Below are 27,927 nucleotides of genomic sequence, written 5' to 3' on the forward strand. Positions count from 1 at the left end.
GGTCAGAGTGGGAGAGGGATGATGAATTAAAATGGCAGACAACCAGAAGCTCAGGCTCACTATTATGGGCTGACTGCGAAGTGGTCATCCGATCCGTGTGAACAATGAATGTTGTGTTATTTTGTATGTTTAAGACTGGGGTGGATTTTAGGATAACAGAATAAGACTGCCAAGAATATTCTGTGCATCTCAGCTTTAACTTACACAGAAATTCCAGGTCACTGTGTTTTCAGATAACGTTGTTAAGATGTAATATTTAAGTGAGAGATAGGACAAGAAGACCAAGACATATCCACACTGGTTACAAGAAGTAGTAATATGGACTCAGGAAGAGAAGCAATTAGATTTGATTCTCTGGTTATAACTTTTGGCGCGTGGTTAAGACTTTGGGCTAACGATCTGAAGGTTGTTAGTTCGAGCCTCAGCCACGGTAGCATGAGCAAGGCACTTAACCACACACTGCTCCTGCACATTTATAGCCCAGTGGTGACAGTTGATGCCGTATGGACAAGACAGATATATAGGAACATAATGAGATGTGTGCAGGATCACCAAGTTTGTTGAAACTGAGGTGGGAAGAGGATTCTCTTGACATCTACTCTGTTAAGCCCCTCTCCCCCTGAATCATTTCTGTCGCAAATACTTCATCTCTCATTGTTCTACATTCCAGAGACTACAGGCTTAATTAACTTACAAACACAAGGAAATCTGCAGATGCTGGAAATTCAAGCAACACACACAAAATGCTGGTGGAACACAGCAGGCCCTGACTCGGTCCGAAATGTCGACAGTGTTTCTCCCTATAGATGCTGCCTGGCCTGCTGTATTCCACTAGCATTTTGTGTGTGTTGCTTAATTAACTTAGTCTTTTCTTATATTAAAAAAATCTTCATTGCAGGAATCAATCTTGAATCGAGGTTTGTGAAGGGCCAGGATGAATGAGGAGGAGTTATCTTTGTCCCACACACACAGAATGCCATTACTGACTATAGTAAGAGAGAACTTTCAGTACTCAGACAGAATGGATAGACCTGATTTGTGGTTTGTGTGGACTGAAGGTTTCTTTTCTGGAGAGGTATGAAATCAGCAGATCTGAAGATATTACAGTACCAGAGAAGAAAGCAAGAGAGAGAATTTATCAATGACATGTGGCACAGGGGAAATTGGATGGTCAACTGCTTGACACAGACACGGTTAAGAAAGTAGGAAACATAAGGGACCGCAGGTGCTGGAATCTGGAATGATACGCGAAGTGTTGGATGAACAGGAGGATAATATTCATCCCTTCCTTCCAGCTTTTTATGCTGGAATCTCCCCTCTTTCAGCACAGGTGAAGGGTATTGATCCAAATCATTGATCAACTCCCCCGCATGGGTGTTGGCCACCATTTAGTTCAGGCTCCCTTTGCACTACTGGCAAGATTCTGGCAAGATGTACAGAAGCTGTAGGTCTCACACCTCCAGGTTCAGGAAGCCACCAGGCTTCTGAACCAGCTAACTTCATGAACTGAATCTATGACCTACAGCCTCACTTTCAAGGGCTCTTTACTACTCTTGTTCCCAGTATTTTTTTTATTTGCATGGTTTGTCGTCTTCTGTCCTGGTTGTTTGTCAGTGTTCAACTGTTTATATATAGTTATTTCATTAAATTTTACTGTATTTTCTTGTGAATGCCTGCAAGAAAATGAATCTTAAGATAGTACTGTATATGGTAATGTATAGTATGTAGTTTGATAATAAGTTCACTTTGAAATTTGAACTTAGAAATATGAAATTTCAGTACTTTGAAAAAATAAGGAGGTGAACTCAGGGTTAAAGGGAAGATCTGGTTAGTTGGGTAAACACATGATCACCTAAATAGACATGGATTCACTCAACCCAACTCTACTGCAATGTATGCATAAACAGACCTTCAGTCGGAATGGATGTCCAAGGACATCAGAACACATCAGAACAGTCTGTCCTTCAAGCATGGAATGAAGTAGGTGGACTTCAACATGGCACTAAAAGTCATATTCGAACCTGTTTCAGAACAGCTCCTCTCAGTCTTTCTCAGTGCTGACCTGTCAATGTCAAAAAGAACAACACAAAATGCTGAAGGAACTCGGCAGGACAGGCAGCATCTATGGAAAAGAGTGAAGAGTCGCTGTTTCGGCTGAGACCTCATCAGGGTCTCAGTGTCAATGTCCATAGATGGTACCTGTTCTGCTGAGTTCCTCCAGCATTTTGTGTGCGTTGCCTTGGATTTCCCGGATTTGCAGATGCTCTCGTGTTTGTGACCTGTCAATATCAACATGTTTACAAAGTGCAGCATACTTCAGTTCACTGATGTTTTGTTTGCCAGGGCAAAGGATTTTCACAAAGGAAGAAATCCAGCAGCAGGGAAGAGCTCTTCATTTTGTATTTTATTTTTGAGGTCGCCTGCAGCACAGAAACAAGCACTTTGTCCCATCACGTCCATGCTAACCACGGTAATAATCCATACCAGTCCACCTTGCCTGCATAGCCTGCTACACCTTGGTGACTCAAAGATAAACATTTTTAAAGATTGACTATATTTGTGACATAGTCATCAAAACATTGAAACATACAGTGAAAGGGTCATTTGCACCAACGACCAACAGTCTGTGGATATGTTGGGGGGCAGCCAGCAAGTGTCACCATGCTTCCAGAGCCAACATAACAGGCCCACAACTTAACAACACCAGCAATTAGGTCTTTGGAATGTGGCAGGAAACCGGAGCAGCCAGAGAAAACGCACACTGAGCATGTATCACATCTTGTCCATTATTGCCCAGGACCCTGAAAGCAGCTATAACACACTTATTCAGTGGTAGTTTTCTATAGTATTATTTTACAGAATATTCAGAGGGGTTAATGGGCTACTTGATTAGCTTATACACCAGTCAAAAATATATATACACAGCTGGTAGAAAATATTCTGAGGCACTGAGTATATAAATATCATGCGCTGAGGCATACTGAAGTAAAGCTTGCTGTCCTTGGTAGCTCTGGTGGTGTGTTATTACCTTGTCTCAGACGGTATCCAAAATGATTGTAGCATGTTACATTTCCCACATTTGCCGTAGAAGGGAAGGTGCCTTTGTCTGCTTTCGTAAATGATAATTGAGGGACATTAGCTGATAATCCTTCCTGAAAGCATCTTTGAAAACATTGCTCATTTCCAGCAAACTTACATATTTCTATTGAAATTCAAACAAACACAGGTGAAAGTACACTCAGTGGCCACTTTATTAGGTACACCTGTACACTTGCTCGTTAATGCAAATATCTGGTCAGCCAATCATGTGGCAGCAGCCTAGTACATAAAAGCATGCAGACATGGTCAAGAGGTTCAGTTGTTGTTCAGACCAAACATCAGAATGGGAACGGTGTGTGATGTAAGTGACTTTGTGGAATGACTGTTGGTGCCAGATTGTTTGAGCATCTCAGAAACTGCTGATCTCCTGGGATTTTCATGCACAACAGTCTCTAGAGTTTACAGAGGATGGTGCGGAAAACAAAAAAAACACCCAGTGAGTGGCAGTTCTGTGGGTGAAAATGCCTTATTAACGAGAGAAGTCAGAGGAGAATGGCCAGACTGGTTCAAGCTGACAAGAAGGCAGCAGTAACACAAATAACCTCATGGTACAACAGTGGTGTGCAGAAGAGCATCTCTGAATGCACAACACATTAAAACCTTGAAATGAATGGGATCCAACAGCAGAAGACAAAGAACATACATGCAGTAACCACTTTATTAGCTACAGGAGGTTTCTAATAAAGTGGACACTGTGTGTACTTTTCCACTGAGCTATCTGAACAAACACTCTTGATAATTAAGATTGTGATGCACCATCAATAACTTTCAGAGACGTGAGGCGAGATATAGGCTTTTATTGGCTGGAAGAAAGAACAAGCAGCAAGTGACCATCACTCAACATCCTGGAGACTGAGGCCGGAGCTATGCCTCCAGTTGTCTTTATACCGGGGTCCGTGGGAGGAGCCACAGGAGCAGTCAGCAGGGGGTCCGTGGGAGGAGCCACAGGAGCAGTCAGCAGGGGGGGCGTGTCCAGACAGGTATATGTAGTTCACCACAGATTGTAAGATTACTAAAGCATGATGAGTAATCTTAATATGCTCCTAGTCAGTGTTGGTGAACCTTTTAGAGACTGTGTGCCTATATTGGTGTTAATCTTCTAAAAAAACATGTCATGTGCTTTGATAATTTTGAACAGAGATGATCATTGATCAGTGAATTAGGAACAAAAATTATGGACAGTTTTAAGGAGAAAGGATGAATCCTATTGCTTATTTATGTGTATTCATTGTTGTGCTGTTAATAAAAGTGTAACAGAGACAGATTAAAATATATGAAGCATGTTAGATAACCTGTTCTTCTCACTTGCCTATTATTTCCCTCTGGGTCCCCTTCTCCTTCCCTTTCTTCTATTGTCAACTCTCCATTCTTATCAGATTCTTTCTTCTCTGACCCTTGACATTTCCCACTCACCTGGCTTCACCTATCACCTTCCAGCTAACCTCTTTCCCCTGCACCCACCTTTTTATTCTGGCATCTCCCCTCTCCTCTCAGTCCTGAAGAAGGGTCTCGGCCTGAAATGTGGACTGTTCATTCTTTTCCATAGATGCTGCCTGACCTGCTGAGTTCCTCCAGCATTTTATGTGTGTTGCTGTTCAAAAATTAACGTTTATCTTTATAAATTCTATTGAAAATAATGTAATTTTTAAATAGCACCTCATATATAGCATAAGAATTGTGAATGTGAAATTTTAAGTTTTGGGGCATATTCATTAAACATAAAGGAAAGAAAAACAAATACACCTAACATTCAGTGAACCTTTCGTTGCTGCACTGACATTTTATATCCAGCTTACATGTGGTTGTTTTGAGAGCTATACAAATAACGCCAGTTTCCTCAGTAAGTCTGCCTCGGTAATTAGACTTGATTAAGTTCAACACTGCAAACAATTACTCACATGAATATCCACGGTGGTACTAAACTACATACAGTATGTATTTGCTTTTATTATCACTGAATACCCAGTGTTAATCAGAAACGACAGAAGAAAAAATATAAGCAGACTGAAATCAATGCCAAATGGCTCAGTTGTTTACTGTCCAGATACTGATGTGTACTCCAGGTCTGCAAGGATTTCAAAACAATATCTATCATCCAACACCATGTGTTCTTGCAACCATCTAGCTGGCAGCAAGCTAGCGCAAACCTTTTCCTGTGAAAACATCTCTTGGGCTGCAAAATATCATTCACTGCTTCATTTGGCAGTAAAGATGATCATTGTGATTCTTTTTATTAAGGGCGGTTTTAAAGAATCGAGGGGCCGCACTACATGCCACGTGCCAACAAAATTTTTGCATGTGCCATCTTGGGCACGTGTGCCGTAGGTTTTCCACCTCTGCTAGCTTGAGCTGCATGCACCTTTGAAAATCTACACCCTAAAGTTAACATCTCCTGTAGTTGGTAGCTAGTAGTGTTACGTACCCTGTAACTGGGTCACTTACCAGCAAAGAGTAACAGTAGCAATAAATGTTAGAACAATGTGGTCTTCTTCTCTCCTTGTTCTGGAAATGTGAAGATGGCTGCCTGCATAATTCAGCTTTGAATGCAATTTAGCTGGGCAGATCATCAGCTGGCACTTCCTTCTTGTTGGTGCCACCCCTGCTATTTTAATTTTACCACTTGTCAGCACTGTTGATTTAAATATGGGGAAGAAGGGAAAAGAAATTTGACAGCCTTTGCAGTATTTAACATGTCCAGATGAAATACCTATGACAGGGAAGCCACATTTTTTTAAAATCAAGTGTTTCCTTAAGTAATCTTAAGGCTTCTGATTTGCTTCCTGAGAGTACAGCATTCTGAGAAATGGTTGCAAGCTAATCATAATTGAGAGTTAAATCATCCATCTCATCAGACCTTTGAAAGGCCAGGAGAAGGGGAGCAGCCTGATTCATTAAATGTACTATTACAACTTCAGTAAGAGAGGATACAAACCAATCAGGTTTATATGATGAACGTCCAGGAAGAATGGAGAACGGAAGAGATTTAGAGTTCTATATATACATCACTTTGATGCCAGGTTCATAAAATTAAGTTCTGGATTATTGGAATGACAGAATTGAAATGTTACATTATAAGGGCATGTTGTTTTTTAACAACTACAGCTGGTTAAAGCACTGTGAGCTCTTCTCAAGCAATTTCCTGTGTTTAATTTGTTTAGGTAAATGCTACTCTTTTTCCATTCAATTAATCTCTGAGAAATTTAAAGCTCTCAGATAGTACAGTCATTTAAAACTATAATCTTATTTAACAATTTTTAATATACTTTGAAGTTTGCTTATCAACTGTTAAGTATTCACTCCAGGCTGTGCTAATCTGTAGGTATTTTTTTTTTGGTAACTCAGCACTTCTGTCACATTGGTTGTGATTAAGGAAAAGTTAGAGCTAATGTTTCCCGTTGCTTTTGGTGTAGGATTTTGGGCCCGTGAAGTTGGAAAGATGATTGGGTTGGATCACCCTCTTGTCCCTGTCCACCATCAGTATGTCATCACGTCAACAATTCCAGAGGTGAAATCACTGAAACATGAGCTTCCTGTTCTCCGTGACCTGGAAGGCTCATACTATCTTCGCCAAGAACGTGATGGTCTACTATTTGGTCCTTATGAAGATAAGGAGAAGATGATGATACAGGACTCTTGGTTAACAGATGGTGTCCCACCAGGTAAAGGAAGATGTTATAAACTGATGTAATATATCAGTGACATGCTGTAGTGTATACAAACATTGAAGGAGTAAATAATACCTTGATGTTTATATACATTATATGTGAACATTGAAATATGCATTAAATTAAGGTAATAATGTGGGAAGTTTCTTTTCACTAGATAAGGTGAACTTATTTATTAAATAATACTATTTAATGATTTTGCTGCTGTTAACCTACAAAGCAGATCTGCCCATTCACACCCCCCCCCCCCATGGGTTTGGTGTTGGGTTGGGTTAAAAATTGAAAAATGATGTTAGGTTGTCAGAACCGCTTGCGATGGTGAAGGGGTCAGAATATTGGCAAAGCTCTTTGTGATCCAGGAGGAATACAAGTATTTCCCTGGTCCTTCAAGGAAGTTTTCAACCTCCCACAGCCTTGATTAGGAACCATTCCAACTACTACCTCAGTTACCCCCTTCATGCACCATACCCCTCAAGACAGTCTACCTCTGTTCAGCCCCCAATAACTGACATACACCCAGCACTGATTGTCAAACCCTAGCTTGCCCACCCCAGTCTTATTCATTTAGCTCTTTTTGATCAACTCCCTGTTCTCAACTCTTCTGGGAACCCCAACAAATTATCTTGTTCACCCTGCTGCTACTTGAATGCCGCCTAACCTGCTGGGTATTTCCAAAACTTTGTTTTTTATAATAGTTAGTTTAATTTCTTTTCCTTTAAGGTGGTAAAATGACTCAAATCACTTAAGTGGAGCATCCTCATAGTTTGATACCAAGCCAAAGCAGGAAATAATATGATAGAATACTGAAAGCCTGGCCAGTGGGTAATTTTAAGGAGAGCATTAAAGGTGAATAGTAGCCAGTGAAGAAGGGAACTGGGAAGTTTAGGACTTAGATGGTTGATGATCTAGGTACCAGTGGCGCTATGAATAAGTTTGGGAATGTCTAGGATATCAGAGTTCAACAAATGTGGATTTAACACATTTGAACCCGTGGATGAAATGCTTATTCTTGGTAGTTCAGGTGCCAGTATTGGACAACATCCTGACAACATTTTGGTCAACAAATCAGATTTCACCCATTTCTAGTGAGCAAAATGGGGGGGAGGGGTGGTTCTGCTGCTGCTGTGCTAAATACAAAATCAGGGTCACCAAAATGGACACAAAGTTCTGATGTCCTCAATTTAAGAATTCCCTATTGCAATTTCTTCCCGTTTGCAAAGGATAGAACTTGTGTGTCCGAAAAACAGGCTTGTCATCTGATTTGTACGCAGGTGGATCAGGGATGTTAAAGTAAATTCTCCCTGCAGCTATATAGGCCGTCAAGGAGCCGAGGGAACATAGACAGGGAGGGAGTAAAATAGAAAGAGAGAAGGAAAATCAGGACTGAGGGGTGAATTTGCAGATAGAAAGGTTCAAATAGGGAAGCATGGTGTGATGGGGGACAGTCACACTATGTAACTGCCCGTTAAGGCATTGTGCAGTAGGTGGGCCAGTCCTACAGATCATAGATCCAGTGTGCACAGATATTATGTTTTTTTTAATTAGAGCTATCAGTAAACAGGCAGCACCTATAAACCATTTGTGGGAATCACAGACAACAGAGACATAAAGAGATACTTCACAACACAGAAACTGGCCCACAGAGAGACAAGAGATTCTGCAGATGCTGGAAATCTTGGGCTACACACACAAAATGCTGGAGAAAGTCAGCAGATCAAGCAGCATCTATGGAGGGAAATAAGTAGTCGAAGTTTCGAGACAACACCTTTCATCAAGTCACTTATCATCAGTCCTGATCAAGCATCTCGACCCAAAACATTGACAGAAGCTGGTCCTTTATCTCACTGAGTGTTCAAGACACAAATGTTCTAGTGGAGACCCTGTAAGGACTGTTCCTGCCTTGTGCATGATTGCTTCCTTCCTTAACTGTGAATGAAAACAGAAATCACAGATCTCAGTTTTCTGATCCAAAAAACATTTTGATCGTGTGTAAATAGCACTGTGGCTTAACATATAATCCATGGACATCTTCATCTCCCAAATCCAATTTCTAGGCCATTGTACATTTATTTCTGGGCAGCAGATATTTGAATGGACTTAATTTTATGTGAATTGGAAAATGGGAGATTAGTCAGCAAACCTGGAGCATTTGAGTTTGAAGATAACATAAATATGCTCAAGTCATAAGCAGCAGAAGCTCAGGCAAGGATGGAGAAGTGTGTTCTTACAGAAGTGCAAGGCGGTGGTCTTTTTGATGAAAAGGACACAAAGTAGAAACCTTAGGTCATTGTAAAGTCAGGCATCAAAGATTGAAACAGCTTATTTTGGAAGGCTGGAGAGGTGGACGGAGTCGGCCATGACAGAACATTGTAGAATGCTAGAAATAATGACTTTGCCATGCAAAGTTGCCACACAATGCCCAACTTACCTAGGGCATTGTAAGATGCTGAGATTGCTGGTGGTGAGGCAGAGATGATTGCACACGTGTAGTAGAGTTGTCATCGGCTCATGGCGATCCTACGGACAGGGTTTTCATGGAAAGATACAGAGGTAGACTGCCAGGGCTTTCTTCCGCGTAGATACAGCCACTGCCCAGGTTGGGACCTGGCTGGATTCGAACTCTGGACCATTCAGTGCTAATGCCACTGCACCACTGGCCAGCCCAAGGACTCACTATGAACTGTAAAATTACTGTAATGAAATTGTCTAGTGTGATTTGTAGAAATAGAAATAATCTCTCCATCAGTACATCAGTATTTACTTGAATAGAGTTAAATGAAGTACAATACACAGCTGATGTTTACTGTTTAGACATAATCATTGTGTGATTTGGGATGAGGCTGAAGTAAGCAGACATAGTTTCTTTTTTCTGGCCTGAATCCAACAACTGTCCTATCCTACCAATAAAAGCCTTGACTAGAACTGGCACTCTCAGACAACTTTGATCTAACTCAGTTCCCACTGTCACTCTAACATGACCTGATTGTTGCTAGCAGCTTTAATTCAAAGCAGTAATTTTGTGAGCTGTAAACTGATTTCTGCCCTTGATAGTGTCCAAATGTAAGCAAGCATTGATAAACAACTTTGAAGATTGAGCACTACAGGGTCCCATCAATATGAGACTCTATAATCTGTATGAAAGCACTGAGTTTTTTTTACCACGTTGCATGTCAACCACATTCAGAATTAAAATTTTTGTGATTCACATAGCAGATGTGTCATAATCTATAAATACTCAAATGTTCCTGTATGATGATCTATTCCAGGGTTTGGAAAGGAACTTTTTGAATCGGATTTGGATAGAATCATGGATAATGTTGAATGTGCTATGGATATGGTCCCAGTTTTGAAAAAAGCAGACATAACTAACATAATATCAGGACCTATCACATACACACCAGATATACTTCCTATGGCTGGACCACACCAAGGTGTACGGAACTATTGGGTGGCCATTGGATTTGGGTAGGTACCTCAATCTATTTCTATTCAATCATTATCATTAAATTTTAATTCAATCATGATTACCTCTCAACCATCGGCCTCTTGAACCAGAGGGGACAACTTCATTCAACTTTACTCACCCCAACACTGAACTGTTCCCACAACCTATGGACCTCACTTTCAAAGATTCTTCATCTCATATTCTTGATATTTATTGCTTATTTATTTATTATTATTTTTTCTTTCTTTTTCGTATTTGCACACAGTTTGTTGTCTTTTGCACATTGGTGGTTTGTCTGACTCCTTGTGTATAGTTTTCATCGGTTCTATTGTGTTTCTTTGTATTAACAGCGATTGCCTGCAAGGAAATAAATCTCAGGTCTGTATATGGTGATTATCTATGAACTTTGAACTTTGATTTTAGACACAGCAGAAAATGTTATCTGCTTCGAAGAAATCATGGCACTTCCAGAAATTTGCTAGTTTCTCTAAGTTGACAGGATAGGGTAGTTAAAACCAGTCCCCATTAACCTCCTCTATCCATCAGTATCTAATGATTGAATGTCATCCTGATGTGGAATTGAAATGCAACAGTTCTGATCAGATATGATTCACCATATTTAGTGTCAAATCCAATTAGTAAGTACTTGAAACTATTGCTTTATTCTGATCCCATACACAGATCATGCTGGGGTGTTAAATGTGAATAAAGAATGTACTGGTGTCAGCACTGACTTGTGCTGTTAAGTCTGAAGGTTGTGGGCTCGCACTCCATTGAATGATGGAGCACAATTCATCACAGCCTTTAAAAATCATAAAGTATGTTACATTTTTCTATTTTAAGTCCCTTTAGCAAATGGCATTATGGATTTGACTCAAGGATCCAATGTCAAATACGAGCAATAAGCAACAAATCAGTAACAAATCTTCATTGTAGCATCAAGGATGTGATTCACAAGCCTTTTACCAATGAAATGCACTGCCCGGTAAAATGGATTTTGTATTGCTGAATAAATATTTTTTTTAAATCAAAATGTAAGTGGGTGGAGAAAGAGCAGAAGTGTGAGACTAAATAGCTGGCAGACAAGCACAAACACAGTGTTCAGTTCAGCCAATGCTCCTGTGCAATAAATTGCCAGAGACTTCAACTTGGGTGTGACTGGGTGATTGGCAAGCCACTCCTGACCCTTAGGTGTGATGCATGTGTGATTCTAATACATGATTTCAGTCTGCATGGGCCTGATGTTTCTCATCTTAACATAAATTCACAGCATATCACAATCAGTTTTAGTATGCGTACAAATTAACCACAAGGTATTTAAAATAAACTACATTCTTCAATAGGCTTCATACATTATACTGAAATTTTGAACTCTCAAAGGAACCTGACATTGTCATTGTCAGAATTTTATGTGAAAGTGGATAAGGTGACAGAAGTAGAGCAATTGAAATGGAAGATTTGGAAACCCAGGTGGTTAAAGTCATAGATGTGTTCACTCTTATACATAAATATGAGAAACCCCGGAAGTGCAGGTTGACATGTTAGATAATTGAAAATGATACAATAATCTTAACATGCTTGATATTCTAGAGAATGCAAAGGGATTTATCTCTCCTTGTCGAATAAAGCAGCCTGGAAGCTTGCAGTTTGAAGATTGAACAGGAAGTTATTTATCATAATGTCAAGCTCATCTTTATTTATCTTGATTTATGGCAGGGTCCCTTCACTCTTCCAAAAAGTTCGAAATGAATGTATGTCATATCTTGTTTATGTTATTCTGATTGAAAATACACATCAAAAAAGATGATTGATCTCTGAAGTCCTGTGAGAGGGCCAGCAAGATGTTGTGGTGAAAATCAGTGAAGGGTTTCTGGTTGCTTATCCTTCATCGGGTGATTTTCTGGCATCAGTGTGAGAGGCAGGAAGTAAAAGCAGAAGGTGAAGAGTGAAGCTGGGTAAGCATGTGGAAGTTTTTTTCTTTCAGGTGAATAGTCACTTTCTTCATCAGTCCCAGAAGCTGGAGTGCAGTTACATTGAATCCTTAATGTAATATTACCTGGCAGCCTTTTGAGGGCTATTTTTACTCAAAGCCCACAAAGTATCTTTGAGTATGTTGCTGGGTTCAGGCCTCCATGCAAACTGGACCATTTTTATTGATTATTGACCCCCATGTATGGATATTTGAGAGTTATCTGTGCATAATTGGTAAAGCTTAAAACAGATGCCTGCATTAATGTCTTTTTAATCAAAGACACAAGATTATTTCTTAGCTGTATCCAGTAATGGATCAGTCGGTCTTTATGAGATGTCTTCTGGAAGTCCATTTGCCAAACATTCATATGATACTTAAAAATTGTTGAGACTTAATCCATGAATTTCAGTGCTGGATTGTAGGAGCTCGAGTGAACAATTTTGCACAGGCAAGTGGTATATTCTTTCATACATTTGTACCTTCTGCCTGATGAGAGAGGGGAGAAGAGAGAATGCCTGGGGTGGATGGGATCTTTGATTATGCTGGCTGCTTACCTGAGGCAGTGAGAAGTGTAGACAGGGTCCATAGAGCAGAGGCTGATTTACATGATGTACTAGCTGTGTCCACAACTCTCTGCAGCTTCTTGTCACACGCAGGGCAGTTGTTATTCCAGGTCATAATGCATTCAGATAGAATGCATTCTACAGTGCACAGGTAAAAATCAGTAATGGTCAATGAGTACATGCCAAATTTCATTAGCCTCCCAAGGAAGTAGTTGTTGCTTAAGATTAATCAACTGAGCCAGCATAATTTTACTGGCACATGGATCCCAATGACTTCCTGTTATTTGTTAAGCTAGGACTAATGTTTGGCATTGACTTGCAATTTTGTTGATGTGCATGAGGAACCACAAATTTCTGTTGTCAGATCTAACCCATCCAGCTTCACATAATACACAGATTGACCAGTTAATCATTAATAGTTCTCTAGAATATTGACCCAGCTAGTTCAAATATTGGACAACAGAATCTAAAACCAATTTTAAACAAATCCACCATTACCTGATGGACCTTGAGATCTCAAAGATATCATGCTTATCTTCTCCCCAAAGACAAAAGAAACAACTTAGCTGTTAGACTTCTGTTGATTATACTTTTGACTCCTCATTAGGTAACAAGTACTAAGATCTTTGGATCAGCAGAGCAAGGAGCAGAATAAAATGTAAAAGCTGTAAATATGGATGTGGACTACTAGGTGAAGTGTTGCAATAGGTGGGATATCTTTGTTATGCAGACTAGGGGAGTATTGTAAGTTTTTTAAGACTTTCTTCTACCATACTCTGTGGGTCAACTATGTAAGGAAGCAACAGGATAGGGGAAATAATTTCTCTGGATGGGGAAAAAAATCTATTGCCATCTAGCAGAAGGTAATGGAACCTCCAATGTGCATTATTGTCAAAGAACAATAATGTTCCTGTTGGAAACATTCATCTAAGGTGTGTTATTCCTGACTACTCTGCGTGTGTCAGTCTTGAAGGTCCCCTTCATTTGCTACTATTTTCTGAGCTAAATAGATTTCATATGAACATCTACTGGCTATGCCAGAGATTTGCACCCATTATTCCCTATGTGAAGATGTCCTAACAGTGGGCCATTCTCTCACTGGTTACCCAGACACACTTGAACAGTACCATCACAAATGAAATATTTTAACCGTCTCAAGTCTATCTGCCAATGAAATTGGATATGTATCAGAAGACTCCAGAACTGATAGGTTTTAAGGTAGTGGGACCTGTATTGAAAATGCTGCTAAACTATTGAACAGAATGTATAATTGATTCAAAGAAAAGCTGTTTGTATTTCCAGGTATGGAATCATTCATGCAGGTGGGATTGGAAAGTATCTTACTGATTGGATCATGGGTGGAGAACCTGATTATGACCTGATAGAAATTGATCCCAATCGCTTTGGAAAATGGACAACAATCAGCTATGCAGTTGATAAAGCAAGAGAATCCTATGGATTCAACAACATTGGTAAGAGGTATTGCTGGGACTGGATATATCTATGGAATAAGGTTATCTTTGATCATTTTAATTAGTATTTTTAATATTAGATTGGAATAAATATGAAGTGATTATTTGGTTTATGTCTACTTTTGATTGTGTTTCATAATTACAATAAAAATATAAGGATCTTCACGCTGACATGCATTTATGCACTGAAGCTCTTAATTGGACTTTTGAGATCTTTTAGTATAAAGAACTTAAGTCACAATGTCAAAGCATTATTGGGTTAGAGTTAGCTCATTTGTTAAGTTTGCAATGAGTCAGTACCCACTTCATTGACAGCTTGGCTGATTAATTAGGCTTGAAGTGTTCAATTTTATCTTGAGGGTAGAGTCCTATTTTTTCATGTCTCTGATATCCTTGGTCAAATATCCTTGATCTCAAATAGAATGCTACATCAATCCCATTTTTAAAACTAATTTAGCATTTTGTTTTATATTATTCCTCTCAATGAATTTTAATTTGTTGTGAAGATCAAGTTTATCCAAAAATACTGTTTGCATACTAAGCACACTTCATCTAGCTACCCTCTTGAACTTATACATATGTAAAAGCTTGTTAATGTACTCACCTTTACCTTCTAATTTTCCTCTCTTTGTTGTGCAACTTCATTTGGCTTTACATTGTTTAAAACTGTTGTAAATGCTACTCTAAAACATTTTTACTATCGAATTATCTCCACTTTATTCTTCTTAGAATGTCAATCATGTATCTTTGCTCGCTTCCATTCATATTTATTTCTGTCTACAATCTACTTTCCAATTTCCTTGCACTATTGTACCTGATGTTATGTTTTGACACTGTTTGGATCTATTTATTAAAATTCTCCACTTAAAACCATATGTTTAGTAAGACAATGTTTCTAACACTAATTAGCATTCATGCACATGGTTTGGTCAATAATTATATTAATATTTGTAGGATCCATCTATGTACAAACTGACTTACCATGCCTCTTCCACAGACACTTCTACCTCTTTGCCCATCCTCATTCCCTAAAATAAAGACAAGCACCACACCCCTTCTTGTAGGGTTCACTACATGTTGCTTTACAAACCCTTCCTGGATGCATTTAACAAATTCCATCCTATCCATGTCCACTACACTAAGGCTATATGAGTCAGTAATGGGGAAGTGAAAATCTCCTGCTATTTCAACTATATTGCTTTCATATCCTGCTGCCAGTTGTATCTTTATTTGTTGTTCTTTGAATGAGAAGGAGTTGTGGGTATTTTAATAATAAAATGCAAAAGGATTTTGACAGAATAGGTATAGACAAACCAGCCCCTTTCACAGATAGGCCAGAAATTAGAGGAACTAGGATGAGGGAGATTGGTAAGAGAGCAGAAAGTGACATTTGAAGACCTTTTTAATGTGAGTATGGATCTGGAATGCACAGGGTCTCTGGGTAGTACAGACATTCAGAGAGAACTCACTATTTAGTACAGTACACCTCAGAAAAGGTCCTCAGCCCCTGATGTTGTGCAAACCCTTTAACATTCTCCAAGATCAACCTAACCCTTCCCTCCCATATAGCCCTCCATTTGAAAGGAAAGATATACCTTGTAGGCTCATTGGTGAGGATAAGGGAATGAGTCTAGTGGACTGATTTCACAGAGAGTAGATAGGAATTTCTGTGCTGCGGTATTTCTGTAATTCTGTGAATCCGTTTTGAAAAAAATTTCCTTTTAATGTAGGTCAGCATAAATCCATAACTGTTATTTTTATGACAAAACATATAGTCCTGCCTTTCAAGTATGCATGAAGTAAAGTTAAAGTGAAATTGTTAAACCCTGAGTAGCAGAGATCAAGGAAGGATATGACAGGAAGATAAACTGAATGATGATCAAGGAGAGAGATTTACATAGTTAAGAAAACAGAAAGACAGTATCATTTAGAGGAATACTGCAGCTGCTGGCAATCTGAAATTAAAATAGAACTTATAGGTATTTCTGTTAAAATGTGTGTATTCAGAAGTGAACTGGTGACTTGGTGATTGTGATTGATGAATTGGGAAACACTATTTGTATTAAACAGGTCAAATTGGTTATAACACGAGTTTGAATAGGAACCAACCCCTGAATAATCATTGTCTCTAAAGTGCACAGGTTGCCAGTTTGACCACAGAAGGCAATTTATGAAAATTACCTTTGGATATTGGCAAACAATATCTTCCATCAGTGCTTGTGCAGTGATAGTCTATTAAACAGTATAACATACAGACATAAGTATTTTTAGCTTGTAGTAACAAAATAAGCTTGCACATATTAAAAACACCTTTATTATTGAAAACCCTGCAGGAAAAAGAAGGTTTGTTATTACGAACCTGAAACTCTCTAGCCCCAACGTTATTTTTCCCATTGGTACACAATAGTTTTTGTAATGCAGTTTTCTGTAACACAGGGTTTCTTAGGAATGCAACTGTCACGTTGCAGCAGAACTACTTGCATTTGAAACATTAAGTCAGTCAAGCAAATCTGTGGCACTGACACTGGCATTTTAGTGTGGTTCATGTTTAAAACGAATGATATAATTATCAATATTAGGATCATCAACAACGTATTAGCAAATTGTGTGACAGATTTTCTTATTTATTATTTAGTTGGATATCCCAAAGAAGAGAGATTTGGAGGACGGCCAACAGAAAGAGTAAGTGGAATTTATGAAACGTTGAAAGACAAGGCATCCATGGGTTTCCATGCAGGCTGGGAGCAGCCACATTGGTTCTACAAACCTGGAGATGACGCTGGATACAGGTAAGCGGCTCAATTGTGAATGAGTGTTAGAGGCAGTTTAAACCCATGTGTATTCACGTAGAAACAAATCCAGCAGAAACTATCAAGCTTTCAGTCCGCTATGAACATCTCAGTATTGAGAGATTGCTGGCAGGATAAAAAGTGATTTAATAAGGCAGTGTATAGACGCAGTACATAGCCAGAACTTTTATAAGCCACTGACTCAATTCAGCTTATTGTTTAAAAGCCAGATGCATGGTAGAGGTGACAGTTTTATCTTAAAAGAAGTGTATGCTCTGGAAACCAAAGGATTGTTTAAACAACAAACTGGTCCAAATATAAAATTATATTAATTAATTTTTGAAAATACAGTCAGCTGAAAAAAGACATCAATTTTGCAACTCTGTTAGCTAAATAAGGAGAAAATCTATTTTCTGGAAAGATAGAGTGGGTGTATTTTCTATCATGATATCAGTGCTGCTATATTTGTGATAGGGCAATAATGCCAGCTACATAGGTGAACTAACAAGGTCACATTTATTTAAATGTTTATAAGCCTGCTCCTGGAAGTCCACTTGGGAGCTCTCCACGTGAAGGTAGGAAATCTTGTGCAGAAAATTGGTGATGATGTCGATAGCACTGCTGATGGTAAATGGCACCTGTGATGCCACTCCGTCATTCTCAGATCCTCCCTTCTCGAGGCAACTTCCCACACAACAACAGGAAATGAAACGCCTGTCTTTTTTTTAATTCCCTCCTTTCCATCTAAATGCTCTTTCCAGTGGAAGTAGTAATTGAGAACATGGAACATGGAACAGTACCGCACAGCAACAGGCCCTTCGGCCCACAATGTTGTGCTGAACCAGCTAAAAAGTAAATCAAAAACACCCAAAAACTAATCCTTCCTGCCTACACAATGTCCATACCCTTCCATCTTCCTCACATTCATTGCCTATCTCAATTCTCTTAAAAGCCTCTGATGTATTTGCCTTTATCACCATACCAGGCAGCGCATTCCCTGTACCCACCACTCTCTGAGTAAAAAACTTACCCCTCACATCCCCTTTGAACCTACCTCCTCTCACCTTCAATGCATGCCCCCTGGTATTAGACATTTCTACCCTGGGAAACAGATACTCCCTTATGCCTCTCATAATCTTATAAACCTCAATCAGATCTCCCCTCACCTTCCGCTGCTCCAGAGAAAACAACCCAATTTTGTCCAGCTTCTCATGATAGCAGGCATTCTGGTAAACCTCTTCTGCACCCTCATTCTTCCTATAACGAATATAGACCGGAACTGTATGCAGTACTACATTTATTTAATCAAATGTAGTATATTGCATCCCATGTTTGTAATGTGGTCTCCTCTAATAAAACAGAAAAAGCTGGAAATATTCAGCAGGACAGGTAGTCCGTGGAGACAGAGAGATGGAGTTGGCATTACAGGCTGATGCCCTTTCGTTTGAGCATAGACCTGAACCAGATTGGATGCCCACTCAGAACATCTACCTTCAGCATGAAGAAGCGTCCCTCAGCTTACAGTTGCTGATCACTTTACTCCTCTGTCCCAGTCGCAATCTGACCTCTCTCCTGCATTGTCCCAGCATAGCTCTTCATGAACTCGGGAAACATGCATCTCATATTTCCCATATCTGCTTGTGGCACATAAGGAGGCCATTTGGTCCATCAGATCTATGACATGATCTGACTCTCCACATTACAACTTTCTGGGCTTGGCACTAAATTTCACCACTCTAGATAATCAAATGTTCTAGCTTTGTGTCTCATAATTCCAACATTCAATTTTATTTTATATCTCTTTGCCACTTAATTTCAACTGTTATTATTTTGTATCAAACCAGCCCAGGCATACAGTACCTGTTGTTCCTTGCTGGCCTCTATCACTCAGCCGGTATTCTTCATTCAATCTGACCTGGCCTCCAGCATCTTACATACTTTCCCTTTTACTCTCTAGTTTCTCCCCCTTTGAAAATTACTTTATTTCTACGCTTTTCCAGTTCCAATGAAGAAAACATCATCTTTGCCACCAATTTCCACCCTGCCCTTAAATTCACTTGGTCATTTTCTGACACCTCTCTCCCCTTTCTCGATCTCTGTCTCCATCTCTGGAGACAAGCTATCTACCGATTTATTTTATAAAGCTACTGATTCCCACAGCTATCTTGACTACATCTCTTCCCACCCTGTCTCCTGTAAGAATGCTACTCCCTTTTCTCAGTTCCTTTGTCTCTGCCGTATCTGTTTCTAGGATGAGGCTTTCCATTCCAGGACATCAGAGGTGTCCTTCTTTGAAGAACAGGGTTTCCCTTCCTTTATCATTGATGCTGGCCTCACCCGCATGTCCTCCGTTTGTGGTCAGCCCATCTTCCCACTGCCTTAACAAGGATGGATTTCCTCTTGTCTTCACCTATTGCATCACAAGACTCTGCATCGAACACTTCATTCTTGGCAACCTCTGCCATTTTCAGCAGGTCCCTACCACCTTTACCTCCCCCCTCCCCAAACACTCAGCTTTCTGCAGGGTTTTCACCCTCTGTGATCCCCTTGTCCATTTTTCCCTCACCACCAATCTCCCTCCTGGCGCATATCCCTGCAAGTGACAGGAATGGTACACATGCCCATTCACCTCCTCCCTCTCCTCTGTTCACCTGTGAAGCTATTGGGGCTCTCTACTGTATCCAATGCTCCCGTTGCGGCCTCCTCTTCACTGCTGAGACCGGATGTAAACACCAGATGTAACTTTTTCGAGCACCTCCTCTCCTTCTGCAAAAAGCAAAATTTCCGGTGACCAACCATTTTAATTGCTATCCCCATTCCTGTTCCAACATGTCAATCTGTGGTCTCCTCTTCTGCCACGAAGAAGCCACTCTCATTGTGGAGACGCAAAACCTCTAATTTCGTCCAGGTAGCCTCCAACCTGATGGCATGAACATCGATTGCTCCAGTAATTTCCCCCACTTCCTTCTTCTTCTGTTCCCCACTCAAGCCTCTTACCTCTTCTCCTCACCTGCCCCGGTGCCCCTCCTCCTTCCCTTTCTCCCACGGTCCACTCTCTCCTATCAGATTCCTTCTCCAGCCCTTCACCTTTTCAACCTAGCACCTCTCAGCTTCTCAATTCATACCCCTTCCCCCACCCACCTGGCTTCAGCTATCTACCTCTAGCTTGTCCTTCTTCCTCTAGCCCCCCCCACCTTTTTGTTCATTTCTGTAGATGCTCCCTAACCTGCTGAGTTCCTCCATTTTGTGTGTGTCATTCTGTTTGTCTACAGATGCTGACAAAATATGTCCCCAGTCATATTTTCAGCAACTGTAGTACTTTTTTAAAACTATTGTACCTTTTACTTAATATGGAATGCGTTCTTCTGCTGTGCTTTATCATTTCTGGCGGAAAACATATCCAATCAAATTACATGTAGGAAATCATAAAGCCAATCATCTCAGCTCCTTCTCAGTGCATATTGAAGTGCAAAGAATAACCTTGTCTGGAATGTTACTAAAAGAGTGCATTTGAAACTTGCGAGGAGTATTCACGTTGTTGCCCATAGGGCAGCATTGAAGGTCCTTCAGCTCTCGTGCTGTGCAGAGCTTCCTTCATCATGTCAGTAGCTTCACTACTGTCAGTCATGCAGGTTCTGGGTAGAGACTTATGATTACCATAGCACTCAGCTAGCTGTACATGGATACTTCATTGCTGTCTCCAGAACAATTTTGTTTTACCAGTCAGGGTTGCTAGCCCTGAGCTGAACCTCTGAACCTGGAGGACCGGTGGACCACTTTTAGTCTGGCCTCTACCCTTTGGCCTGTTTGGCATGGGTGACCCTACCAAGAGTCAAAGCATGAAGCCTTGACTGCAGCCACCATAGCTCTCCAGGTCATTGAGACACACAAGCCTCCAAACCCAACAGCAAGGTTGTGGCCCTCTTGGAGGAATCAATTGTAAAAGAATTACTCTGAGATCTGGATTATGGAAACAGAAATGTATTAAAACAGGACTTGTGAGGAAAAGTGGAACTTTGGTCATTCCACCCTTTCATTATAGGGGAGGAGGGACATGAACCGAACTCACAAACTTGTGCAGTTCCTGTCACTGTCCTTGTAGTATATCAGTTACTGAAAACCAGTGAACGGGCTCTCCATTGACTCTGATAGTTTATTTGATGTGTGGTTGAGCCATAGGAATCAGAAAGCGATTTAGTTCTTAACCTGTGTTAAAGTAGGTGGTGTCTGCCAAATAACAGTATGTACCCTCTAGCTGGCCTCAGTTTCTATAAATTGCAAAGGGAAGGTTTGATGGGGGTTGTTAAACCCTGTCTATCCAGTGAAATTCGTGATCTTGCAGCTGCAGTATGTAGAACATAGAACAATATATCACAGGAATAGGCCCTTTTGCCCACAATGACTGTGTCTACAATGATGCTGATTTAAACTAGTCCCATATGCTTACACCTGATCTATATCCCTCCATTCCCTGCCTTGTCATATGCCTATGTAAATGCCTCGTTAATGTTGCTGTCATATTTGCTTTCACCAACCCCAATGCAGCACACTCCAGGCACCTTCTGTGTTTTAAAAAAAATCTTGCCTTGCAGATCTTCTTTAAACTTTTCCCCCTCTTACCTTGGATGTACATACTGGGAGAAAGATTCTGACCTTCTACCCTATATGTGCCTCTCGTAATTTTATACTCTTCTGTCAGATCACCTCTTCAGCTTCTGGCAGTTCCAAAAAAAAGACCAATCCAAATTTGTCCAACCTCTCCTTATAGCTAATACTCTCTATTCCAGGCAACTTCTTGGAGAACCTCTTTTGCACCTTCTCCAAAGCCCCCACATTGTTCCTGCAATGTGGCAATCAGGACTGCACACTATATCATGCATGGCTGAACCAAAATCTCCATAAATATTGGTTGAGGGCAAATGGAATGCTGATATTTCCACTTGACATACTGTATATAATAGCCTCATGTGTTAGGGATCTTCAGCCTGTGGGACTTGGTATCATCAGTGGGTCAACAAAGTAAAAAATTGAAACCTTACTCCCAAATGTAGTTTAGACTCAGAAATATCAACTCATAAGCTGTTAAAACAGAAAATTTTAGAAACACTCGGCAGATCTGGCTCTATTTTTAGAAGCAATGGCAGAGTTACCATTTCAGGACTGAGACCATTCATTAGAATTCCAGTCAGTCTGATTTTCACATCATCTGGAATTTTTCCAGGTTTAATTGTATATTGCTTTTGCACCTCCAGTCCATGAACATGAATTTTTAAAAAGTTTTAATAAGGTTTTTTTTCTTTAAAACTTGATCTATTAGTTATAAATTCATTATTTCTGCATTTGTATGTTTACAGATGAGTTAACTATGTCCCAAGACAGGAATGTACGCTCTGTGGTTCTATGGAGGACAGAGAGACAAAAAGAAGAGGAGGAGAAGCGAGAGAGAGAGAGACCTTTTCTTTGCAGCTTTATGTGTAAAAGCTTCTATAGTTAGAAGGGGATGCTGATAGACTATAGTGGGGGTTTGCCCAATAAAATGTAAACTGTAGGAATCTGGCCTTAGAACTCCACTTCCATGACGGTCAATATATTGGATGTAGAGAAGTCTTTCTTAAAAGAAATCCATGCTTTATCTATTTGTATGATTGGAATTTGAATGAAAATTAGGATTATCTTTAGAAGAAAAAAGATACAAAGGTGAAATTCATTTGGTAGAGTCTCAAAATCCCCCTCTGTCACCTCACAGTTTTTCCTTCTGCGAAGCTCGGCCATATTTCACTCCTGACGTAATGGTGAGTGAGTGGGGGCTATTTTTGAATGGATGAGGAGACAAAGAAGACTTTCTGAAGGTGAGATGAGAGCAGCAGATACAATCCCTAGGCTAGGTAGCTTACTTCCTATTATTCTTCATGGACTTCATACTTTCTAAAATGTTTTTCATGGATTGGAAGGGAATGAATGCCTCCCAACAACTGAAGAAAAAAGAGAAAAAACAGTGAATTGTGACGCAGTTAGTTTATCATCAGTAGTGGGCAAACTGCTAGAGTCTGTGATAAGTTAAACAGTACAGGATATTTATAAAATCATAATATGATTAGGCACAGACTACACATATATCAAAGGGAAGTTATGTTTGACAAATCCATTAGAAGTTTCTACTAGTGTAAATTAGGAGGAACAAGTGGATGTAGTGTATTTGGATTTCAAATAAGCTCCTGTAGGATTGAGTAAATCTATTATCCTGGATTCAGAATTGCATTACAGACAGAAAACACAATATAAATAAACTGATCGCTATTGAGTTGGCAGGATGTACTGTAACTAGTGGAGTGCCACAAAGATCAATGCACTGGCCTCAGCAATTAGCAATTAATGTCAATGACAGAGGAATGGAATACTAATATTTGCTCTTGATACAAAGGTAGACTAGAATAAAATGTGCAAGGAACATACAGAGAAGCTCAGTGAAGATACGTATAGATAGGTTAACTGCAAAGTGACAAATGGAGTACAAGATAGGGAATTGTGACATTATCCACTTTGTAAAGTAGAATGGAAAAACAGAATATTTCTTTTAAGTATGAGAACCCTATAAATAATGGTACTCAGTGATATTCAAGTGCCTTTGAACATGAATCGTAGAGATTTAACATGTTTAGGAAAACAAATCGCAGATTAACCTTTATTACAAGGGAATTTGAGCAGAAGAATAGGATGTTTTGTTGCAAGGACCTGGTAAGACCAGACCTAGAAAACCATGCATAGTTTTTGTTATGTTGCCTAATGAAGAATATGCTATTTTATATGTCATGGAACAAAGATTCACAAGATGAGAGGAGAAAATGAGTCCAGTAAACCTATATTCTCTGCTATTTAGAAGAGCGAGACATAATCCCACTGAAGCAAGTTTGGGGTTATGGGGAGAGGTGCAATGAGACCTTTTACTCTGACTGAGAGTTGAAAATTAAAATTACCATTTCAGGATAATGATTTGGCCAATTAGGATTAAGAGAAGAGGAAATATCTTCGCTCTAAGGGTTGTGAATATTTGGAATTCCAGTCTGAAGGTTTGAAATGGTTATTCCTTGAGGATATTCAAGAAAGGTAGCCTCTTGGACATTTAGGGAATCAAGGGAAATGGGAGTTAGGGCAGGAACATAAAACTGAGGGAGGTCAATCATGAGCAGTCTGAAGTATGGACCTTTCTTGCTCCTATTTCTAACAGTTTTATTAATTTCCAAATGTATAACTGCTGGAAGCTGTTTCTTACAGAGACAGATTTTGGACAGTGCATAGAGGGGCATTATTGAACACAGAATGGAAAGCAAGAGTTAATAGTTATTCAATAGTTCTAACAATGGTTTGCCAAGTCCAAAAAGGAGTCAGTCTTTGTAAACGTACACAAAATGCTGTAGGAACCTAGTAGGTCAGGTAGCATCTTTAACATACTTACAGAATTCTAACTTGGAAAAGTTGTGTTTGGAACCTACTCAACATGTCCCTGAAAAAGTAGAGATCTAAAAATTGCATGTAGATACTGAGGCTCTCTTGAGTGCACGTGAGTCCAGTTGGCATTTATATGCCAAATGTGTGTCTCTTCTCCTCTAACATAAAATGTTATTCGGGTTCTAAGGCCTCAGCTGCGGACTAATTAAAAGAAAGTAAAAATTGTAGAAATCATGAGGAAGGCAGTGGAAAATCACTTCAGCCACTCTTGAAGTGTGTAGATCATAAATCTTGTGTGAAACTTCCTTGGACACCACTAAGGATGGAAGACAATATTTGGGCTAGATCTCCAGTACATACAATTACCAACAAAATATTATATGCTCTACATGGATATATTGGTCTGTGCTTTCATACATTCATTTTCTTGAGTGTTTTGTAGCAGTCTTTTAGTTTGTCAGCTTAGATTTGCTTTGTGCAAAAGTTGGCATCTCAGGTTCCAATTTGAAATAAATATCTCAGATGTGGATTTTAGCCAGACAAACCAAAAGAGACGCATTTTAAATTGTCCTATGGTTTGTAAAGATGTAGCTGACCTCAGCTGACTAAAATAGCAATGCTGCACTGGCCTCACTGCTCCTTTGCTTTGGAGGAAGTCAGGTGAAATTCCTGCTACTGGTGTCATTTGAGTGGAACTAGTTTGCACCTTTAGGAGAGGCAGGTAAGATAGAAATCTGAATTTTATTTCACTTCTTGTTTTATATCCAGTTTTTTACAAACTTTTCATTGGTCCTGAAGTCATTAATGTAATGCTATGACTGGATTATATAGGCAAAGTTGGAATGGGAGTCTTGAAATAATCTATTGAGTTTGCTGAGCCTTACTATCTATTTAATGATAAACTGATGAACTTACAGTAAAATGGTGGCACGTTTGGACATAGCAGTCTCTTGGGGGAGTTTTTTTTCCTTTGTTAAATGTGTTCTTTATGATTGCAAGGCAATACTGGGTTCCAAGATTTTCAGGTACTGCAGATCTACCCCATCACTCATTGATCAGAGTAGCCGGCCAGGGTATTAAAGGAGCTGGCTGGCATGTTGGAGGAGCCGGATTGGGGTTGGAGGAGCTGCCTGCTACTCAAAAGCAGTGAAGTTGGTGCACAAAGGTGGAATGCAGTGTAACCATGGGTGATTGTCTTGGATGTTTCTCGCAAGATTCTGTTGGACGGTGATAATGCAAGATGTCCTAGGACTGTTTCACTGTGTGGTGGGGAGGCAGGTGGCAGGGAAGCTACATTGTCTCTGTTGTAACAAGGACTAGGCCTCAAGCCACAGGTTTGCATGCTGCTACAGTCCAGGAGTGGAGACGCTGGAGGCAGTGCAGTGTGGCGTCCATGCACAGTTGGGGACTGGCCTCTCCCATTGTTGCTGCCCTCCAGTGTTCCATCAGTGGAATGACAGCTAGATCACACGTATCTGTGCAGTGCCGGGAAGTGTTGGGAACATTAATTAGTGGGACATGTCGCTCAGGGCTTGATTAGATTTGATAAAAATTAAAATGGCTCTGAAGTATTTTTTTGGGATCCATATGGATGTATTCTCTTTAGAATATGCTATTTCAAGAAAGAGAATTTTTCTTTTTGCAATGTTCTCTTCTATCCAAAGGCCATAGATTTTCTTGCTAGAAAATAGAATTGTCTGAGTGGCCATCATATTTAATATGAACTTTGGCAGTAAGTAGCAACAGGATTTCAACATTACCATATGCAATGACCCTGACCTCAACAGTCGTCCAAACAGGTACATTTGCTGCTGGATTAAAGTCAAGAACAGGATGTTATCTAATCTCCCTTTCCTTAAACCAACATTTCTGTGATTGAAAGAAACATGCACAAAATGCTGGAGGAATTCAGCAAGTCAATTGATAGTGTCTCCTATTATTGTCTAAGCAAAGCTCATCTTATTCTGTATAAACCTTGGATCAAATTACTTTATAAAGCCTGGAAATTGTACCACACAATTGATTGATTATTGAGAGAACCAAGGTAATTGTTCCAAGAAAATCTCAATCCACTAATGCATAACTTCCTTCTTGATTTCCTTTTAATACTTTTATTTTAATGCTTATTAAATTTATTGAACTATTCACTGTTCTAATGCAAAAAAATGCAATGAATGGCTGAATTATTTGGAATCAACAAGTAATTGATTGGAATCTAAGACTGACTTGCTTGCATTAGAAACAATTACAATATTTTCCACAATGGAAAATCTGTCAATAAATTATACTAAGTAAGTATTGTAATATTCCTAAGATAATAAGGAAGAAGGAAGACCACAAATATTGGGTGGAGTACAAGTTGGATGCTGGTTATCCCCAGGGAAACATAGATCTTATTGAATTTAACAGCAGGACCTTAGGATCATTTTATTCTCTATCCCACCTTCTAGGCAGTCAAATCTTGCTTTCTATGATACTTTTGTTATTTCTCTGGACATCTGAGCATGTTTCCACTGTTGCTTCTCAATTTGCAGAGGAGTTTGGGTTGAGTAGTTCATTCAATCTCAGACATGTCTCCTGATCTCGAGTGCAGCATCAGAGAATTTACTGAAGTCTGGGCTCAGAATCTCAGGGTGAATTCGATTCAGCAGTTGCTTCAGATGCAGATACACACACAGACAGTCTGACCATCTCAAAAGAAATGTAGGCTGAATGTCCTTCCATTTGGAGAACTGGTTCTTAGGGTAGAACTGGAAGGATGATGTTTGCATCCGAGTTAAATATGAGTGCTTGGGAAATCAGTAGAGTTCTTGGTCTGTCCTTATTACATCTGAAAACAGAAAATCCCTTGCAGTACAAAAGAAAGATAATGAGTCCACATTAGTAATTATTTTTCATCATTGTTAGATGCACTTTATCATGTGCCTCCTGTACCTAGTAAAGTGGCCACCGAGTTTATGTTTGGGGTCTTCTACTGCTGCAGCTGATCCACATCAAGGTTCGACGTATTGTGCTTTTCTGCACACCACTGCTGTAACGTGCATGTGGTTATTTGAGTTACTGTCGCATTCCTGTCTGGCCATTCCCCTCTGACCTCTCTCATTAACAAGGCATTTTTGCCCACAGAACTGCCGCTCGCAGGATGTTTATTGTCTTTGTTACGAACCCCGTAACTGGGTCACTTACCAGCAAAGATAGAGAGGTCCATTGAAGTCTGATGGTACTATTTTTAACAGTATTTATTGATAAAAATACACAAAAATAATATCAATGCAAACATACAGATAATATAAGTTGTCAGTACTAAATCTAAAAGCGCGGGTATAATAATAATCAATAAGAAATAGCTCTATCGTTGTCTAGGGGATAATGTATTGTCCAATGGAAATATAAAAGTCACTCAAGTTCATGCAGGCTTCAGCCTTTGGTTGGAGAAAGACGGATTTTTAGAACTTGCCAGCTTTTCCTTTTTATGA

General features: G+C 39.7%; 1 protein-coding gene across 1 annotated transcript in view; it reads left to right on the plus strand.

The window, feature by feature from the left end:
- Positions 1-27,927, plus strand: part of dmgdh (dimethylglycine dehydrogenase) — a 113,661-nt gene that overhangs the window by 50,214 nt on the left and 35,520 nt on the right. Inside the window, exons 6-9 of the mRNA XM_073048217.1 lie at positions 6,510-6,758; positions 10,031-10,229; positions 14,047-14,216; positions 16,852-17,005. Coding sequence (XP_072904318.1) covers positions 6,510-6,758; positions 10,031-10,229; positions 14,047-14,216; positions 16,852-17,005 — 772 coding nt within the window. The remainder of the gene's footprint in view (positions 1-6,509; positions 6,759-10,030; positions 10,230-14,046; positions 14,217-16,851; positions 17,006-27,927) is intronic.

Source organism: Hemitrygon akajei, chromosome 6 (genome assembly GCF_048418815.1).
Source record: "Hemitrygon akajei chromosome 6, sHemAka1.3, whole genome shotgun sequence".
Lineage (NCBI taxonomy): Eukaryota > Metazoa > Chordata > Chondrichthyes > Myliobatiformes > Dasyatidae > Hemitrygon > Hemitrygon akajei.